The 7,079-nt window shown below is 35.9% G+C and overlaps 1 protein-coding gene across 1 annotated transcript; it reads right to left on the bottom strand.

The window, feature by feature from the left end:
* Window positions 1-4,576: 4,576 nt before the first annotated feature.
* On the bottom strand, window positions 4,577-6,644 carry LOC131060906 (probable receptor-like protein kinase At1g11050). The gene has a single exon (XM_057994345.2). It carries the CDS (start codon window positions 6,536-6,538, stop codon window positions 4,712-4,714), a length of 1,827 nt encoding a protein of 608 aa, XP_057850328.2. The 5' UTR covers window positions 6,539-6,644; the 3' UTR covers window positions 4,577-4,711.
* Window positions 6,645-7,079: the final 435 nt, after the last annotated feature.

The following is a 7,079-nucleotide window of genomic DNA, read 5'->3' as shown; positions in this document are numbered from 1 at the left end:
TGCTACTAATGATTTTTAGTTCATTGATTCAAGTGTCCCATATTGCGTGACATCTCACAAGCAATATTATTTTTTTAATTATAGAGCATATGACAATGGTGAGGTGTTCCTTGACAACAATAATTCACACAAGATTATTAGCAAAGGGAAGCTAAATCTAATTTGCACTACCACATAAAAAAAATAAAAAAAATACATAAGATTGTGCAATATGTACAAACTTAATGAAAGTTCTCCTGCTTAAGCCCATATTGAAATAAAATTGTAAATGCCTCTGCTTTCTTCGTGTGACTTGGGTTATGCTTTCTAGACACTATGACTTGAAGGGATGGCCATGTGTCCTCCTATATATTGTAATATATTTTTAATTTAATAGATAGTGACGCACAAATTCATAAAAAAATAAAAATTATAAGCAAGACTCACTCTTCCTCTACATTTATAAAATACTAGCAATTGCACCTTGGTGTGCAATGGGTACACTGAAGAGTTTTGGAAGGAAAATTAGGAACAAATTTGGCATATTTTTGCATATATTTGTACAATACATGAGGTCAATTAGTAGGCCATTTAACAAATGATATTGTTCCTACAATTATGGTCTAAATGAAAAAGTGATAGCTTTAAATCAACTATGCATCAACTTTAAATGGATACAAATATGACTAAAATAAAACCTCTAAATTAGACTCTATTACTAATAGACTCATGTTATGTTCACAATTCAAGGAGAGAGAAAGATAGGGAGAGGCGGCGATAAAAAGAGGGAGAGATAGAGTGGGTAGGGAGATGGAGATGGAGAGGGCTAGGCATAGAAGAATATGGAGAGATGAAGAGAGAGATGTGAGAGGGATAGATAAAGATGAAAGAGATAAATATATATATGTGTGTGTGTGTCTACACACACACACACACACATATATATATATATGTATATATATACATATATATATATATATGTATATATCTCTCTCTGTGTGTGTGTGTGTGTGTGTGTAGAGAGAGAGAGAGATAGAGAGAGAGAGAGAGAGAGAGAGAGAGAGAGAGAGAGAGAGAGAGAGAGAGAGAGAGGAGTAGAAATATAGGTGTGCAAAAATGGAGAGATAACAAGCTAGATATAGAGGGAGAGATGGAAGAAGAAATATGGATAGATAGATAGATATATAAAGACAAAGAGATAGAGAGGTAGAGAGGAAGAGAGATATAGATGTAGAGGTCTAGGAAGAGAGAGAGAGAGAGAGAGAGAGAGAGAGAGAGAGAGGAGTAGAAATATAGGTGTGCAAAAATGGAGAGATAACAAGCTAGATATAGAGGGAGAGATGGAAGAAGAAATATGGATAGATAGATAGATATATAAAGATAAAGAGGTAGAGAGGAAGAGAGATATAGATGTAGAGGTCTAGGAAGAGAGAGAGAGAGAGAGAGAGAGAGAGAGAGAGAGAGAGAGAGAGAGAGAGAGAGAGAGAGAGAGAGAGAGAGAGAGGAGTAGAAATATAGGTGTGCAAAAATGGAGAGATAACAAGCTAGATATAGAGGGAGAGATGGAAGAAGAAATATGGATAGATAGATAGATATATAAAGATAAAGAGGTAGAGAGGAAGAGAGATATAGATGTAGAGGTCTAGGAAGAGAGAGAGAGAGAGAGAGAGAGAGAGAGAGAGAGAGAGAGAGAGAGAGAGATGGATGAATAGAGCTCGTGTGGGACATGTCTAGAGATAGAGGGTGAAAGAGGAAGAAAGAATGAGAGAGGAACTTAAAGACAAATAGATAGAGAGAGGTAGAGTGAGATATAAAGATAAAGAGATGGGGAGAGATAGAGATATATAGGAATAGGGAGAGTGAGAGCTAGGGAAATGTATATATGGTGAGATAAATTAATGTGGAGATATATATATATATATATATATATATATATATATAGAGAGAGAGAGAGAGAGAGAGAGAGAGAGAGAGAAAATAATGGAGGAACTATTTTTGTAAAACAATGATTGATAATACCCTATAAACATGCAAGATAATAGAAGATATCTTGGTTGTCATTATTTGTTATTGACATTCTACTAGTGTTATTGTTATTTCAATGTTTTCATGCATTCTTTAATCTAAATGTGGCCAGTTTTAATACATCAATGTATAGAGTTTAAAATTCTAATTGCATTTACACTATTTATAGAACCCTCTTTCCTAGATAGAGATGTGTATTAGCCCATTTTTTAGAACAAGCCATATATTTACCCTTATTGGAACAAAAGTGAAAAAGAGGTAGTGTTTTAATCGACGTTATCTTACGATGCACTTTTTGATAGCATTTATTAATTGAGTGTATGTCATCTGATTCTTTTCTCTTACAATTCAAATTTTATTTGATTTGATTTATTCAAAGACCATTTGATAAGTACCCAAATGAATATGAAACACATAGAAATAAATATAATTATAATATTATCTAAAAATGAATTTGCATTATATAAAACATAATATAAAATGGGATTCACTACTTAAATATTGTGATTATAATAACTCTAATTAATAATTCTTAATTTTAAACATTCAAAATGATTATAGAAGTTAAAATAATTATTAATTAGAATTAAAGTTATGATATATTTGATTAAAATATTTATAGTTATTTCATGATTATTATGAATTTTCAAATAATAACTAATGAATTATATTTTATACTTATTATATTTTTCAATCTTAAAATTAAATAATTATTGTATTAAAATAAAATTGTATAATTTTAATTCTAATTAGAAAAATTAAATCTTATTTTAATTAGTTAAATATATTTTGATTAATTATAATCTTAATCAAATTTAATTTAAAATATATATAAGTACAAGTGTAATTATAGAATTTACTGAACAACTTAATCTTAAATCTATTTTTTTATTATTATTTTAAACAAATAAATTAAATCTTATTACTTCGACCCTTAATCTTAATAAATTTCGATTTTAAGTAAAATCAATTTAAAAAATAAAATAAGACATAAAAGCTGAAAGTTTAAAAAGGAATAATAGGGGAAAGGACCTAGTAGTTGTGCACCCTAACTTTGTGCTTCTCAAAATCTTACTTGGAAATTTAAAATCACTCCGATTTTTTTTACAGCAGCTTACTTGGCAAGTCCCCTACTTATAACTAAGGTTTCAAGGCCACATCATCAAATATGATGCCACATCAGCATGCTTTTTGCCAAGGTGTCCAAAACAGCCCTAAAAAAAAGTGAGACCAATAGGCGTGCAAAAGAGACCCCAATAGTTGTGCAACTGACATGGCATCACCTGATTGGTTACTTTTTACAATATTAGTACATTTCTTAATAACTATTGGTACATTTCCTAACAAATGTTGGTACATTTCCTAACAAAAATTGATATTTTTTGTTTCAAACAATAGGTTTTATTTGTTCAATTTTTGGAACAAAAGGTATCAACAACCCTCCCAACAATTGGTACATGCTCAACTACTGGATCCTTTCCCCTAGTCATATTTAAATCTATACCCAATCATTTTACCATACGTTGCCACATATTCTATCCCTTGTATATTTTTAAAAGATATTTTTTATTTACTGCCTACTCTAATTTAGAATAGGATATTGAAACTTAAGAGGACAAAGTAAAAAAGTTAAAAGAGAAGATCCAGACGTTTACCTTGGCAAACCAAAATGGCACGGATGGCAGACAAATTAATTAACGGAGGCCTTCTGACAACCGTGGACGATGGACGACAGAAAGCGGTAAATTGGATGCAGACAGCGATAAAGAATAATGAACGGTCGTGTAATTTCAATCGTCTTGGAACATCTAAGAAGCATTTTACAGATTGATCTAGAAAAAGAGGCAGTCCATTTTATATAAGAAACATCTTCGGTGTATTATCTAGAGTGTTTTTGGATTAGATTGTGTATGATTTTTTGTATCAATCTTTCGGATCATATTTCATGATCTATCATCAGAATAGAATGATTTTTTACATCAGATCACACTCTATAATCCATCATCAAAATTAAAAAAGAACATACAGAATGAAAAAAATCAATGTAATTAAAATACAATATTTTATACTGTTATGCTCATTCCATAGTTTCACTTTTAGTTAGTGGAGAGTCGATTAATCCACTCAATGAAGCCGCATATTTTGAAATTTAAAAACTCCCTCAACGTAGACAGGCAAACCGAACATTCCTTAAATGCATGCATCGCATGTAAAAAGATACCGAAGCGGCAACAAACATGGCGGTGCATAAATGGATAGCATTTAAAAATTCACTCATACTGCAACTACTTACGTCACATCTCCATATGGCCTTTACACAGCATTTCAAATCCAGCATGTGGACAAAACTCACACAAAAGTTTTCCAACCGACGCAGAAATTTCCAAAACCATAAATATTTCAGATCAGAACAAAACAAAATGAGCCTCTGACAAGACCATGACCGACCTAAAATCCAAACCTGTTCCTAATTAATTTTAAATAATCTGGTCATTTTGGTCTGTTAATGTCTTCTTTTGATGTTTTATTCCGGTAATGAATCATAAAATTCAGAAAATATTAGTTAACAATCATTATGAACGGTGGAAATTCGATGATTTTAATTTACAGCTGTTTGTCTGCGCAGTACGCAGTCATGACAAAGAACTTACAGTGGAGTCGGCATTAACAATCAATACTATCTAACAGAAAATACAGGCGTACATGGTCACCGTATAATGGTAAATGAACTGAAAGACGGCAGAGTATCTGAAACAGAAGAGTCACCGTCGCCGTGTTCATCAGCAAAAACTCCATGACCTGTGAGAGGCAGAGGCCTATCTGGAATTTCTGGAATTTGAGCCTCTCCCTCCAGCATCTTCAATGCCTCCACAATGCTGGGTCTGAATGCCACCATTACATGAGAACAAAGAATACCCACCAAAACAAATCTCTCCATTGTGCTGTGAGACCCGTCCTCCCGGATTTTGCCATCTATAACTTGGGAAGTTTTACCCGCCTTGACAAGCTTCCACGCCCAATCTGTAATAAGAAATTCTTCAGCAGATGTATCCAAAGCTTTTCTCCCGCTCATGATCTCCAGCAACACCATACCAAAGCTGTAGACATCGCTCCGGTCGGTGAGTTGTCCATACAGAGCATATTCAGGGGCTAAGTAGCCATGGGTACCAGCGATTCTTGTGGTGAGATGTGATTGCCCCTGTGTAGTGATTCGGGCAAGCCCAAAATCAGCAACACAGGCATTCATTTCATCATCCAGCAGAATATTAGTAGCCTTGATATCTCGGTGATAAATTGCAGGCTGCACGCCGTAATGCAGATAACACAAGCCCTTAGCCGTGCCGAGGGCAATGTTCTTCCTCTGTTCCCAACTCAGAGTTCCCCTGTTTCCCCCAAAAATGTGTTCATCAAGGCTCCCATTCGCCATGAAGTCATAAATCAGGAATCTCTGACGTCCCTTTTTGTCATCGCTAGAAACACAGAATCCTCTCATAGCCACCAAATTCCTGTGCCTTATGCTGTTGATGATCTCCACCTCGTTGATGAATTCAGTTTCCCCTTCCGAATTGCAGTTTGTGATCCTCTTAACCGCAATGGGGCGACCGTCGGTGAGGACACCCTTATAAACTGTTCCGAAACTCCCCTGGCCGACCACATTGGCATCACTGAAATTGGCCGTTGCAGCCTTGATCCGGTGAATGTTGAACCAGACAGCGCCCATATTGGGCTTCACGGTGTCTTTTAACAGACTCCTGTTATTCCTCACGAAATACCTGTGCTTTGCCTTGCCCTTCATTCTTACCCACAAGCAGTACCCGAGGCCTAAACCAGAGAGCAGGAGGAACCCAATGGCGGCACCTGTAAAACCATAGAACAGAATCCGTCGTTTGGGCTTCCTCTGAAGAAATGGCACACGGAGAATGCAGGAAGCAGCCTGAGTAGTCATGGGCCCTAATTCATTCGCCACTCCTGCAGCATACAGGCAAATGAAATAGTAACATTTTCGACTGGTTTTCTCTGAAATGTTTTTGATCATGTCTGTTAACTGCCTGTGAACTGCTTCCCCACTGGCATAACATGCACCACATGCAGGGACACCAGAGAGATCTCCTTTACAGGCGGTGTCCAAAGAAGTGGGTCCGAGCAATTTAACCCAATCTTGTTTCGTCTTTATGCCTCCGCACAAATGGGGACTTGAGACATAATCTGATGTATCATTGAAACATAGCTGAACCAAATTTTGGGGAAGTCCCATGGAGGTGAGCTTCTGTTGAAATCTGCTGAAACAGGCAATGGCAGAGGCATAATTGGGTAGTTCGAAGATGGATTGATCTCGCAGAAATTGAGCAAGACCCACACCAATCACAGTTCTCAATGTGGTGCGACAGTTTTCCAGTTGGGCGGAAGTTTGAATCGACTGGCAGTAGGATGAATTCCACGACATTTGAGTTACATAGTCGAGATTGATTGGGCATTCAGCGTGGGCTACAGAAATGTACAGAAACAACAGAAGAATGGGTGCTTTCCAAGCCATTTTTGTTACAGACACGATGAATATGAACAGTGCAGCGGAAAAACCCAATACTTGAGAGGCCCAAACTTTTACCCAACCGTGTAGTTTCAGCGTTTGTATGCAGTCCTGTAGAAACTGCTTTTAATTGCTTTTATTATTTTACCATAGATGAATACGACTGAAATATCCGATTTAATCGACGACTTTACCGGTCACTGGTCGGCGTCACCTGCTCCATCAACAATTTATTATAAATTAAATGCACCGCGAATTACGCGCTCTCTCGATTTGATAGATGCAGAAGAAGGGAAAGAAACGATTTTAATTATACTGCATCTGTACTGCAGTATGTGGTGTAATGATGGCTTCAATATATCTTATCTCTTGTAGGAGTTGAAAGATCACAAGTTTTCTATCATTAGATCAACTCCGATGTTAACAGCTTAAAGCAAAGATGTTGATATATGTAGAATTTGATTGTATCCATTAAAAAACAAACATGAAGGATGTGGTTCTATTTTTATTTTGTTGGGAAGAGGGTCCAATAGCTGTCCACTTCAGT

Source organism: Cryptomeria japonica, chromosome 5, assembly GCF_030272615.1.
Source record: "Cryptomeria japonica chromosome 5, Sugi_1.0, whole genome shotgun sequence".
NCBI classification, from domain to species: domain Eukaryota; kingdom Viridiplantae; phylum Streptophyta; class Pinopsida; order Cupressales; family Cupressaceae; genus Cryptomeria; species Cryptomeria japonica.
Note: the sequence above shows the minus strand (reverse complement) of the source record. Positions and strands in the feature narration are given on the sequence as shown.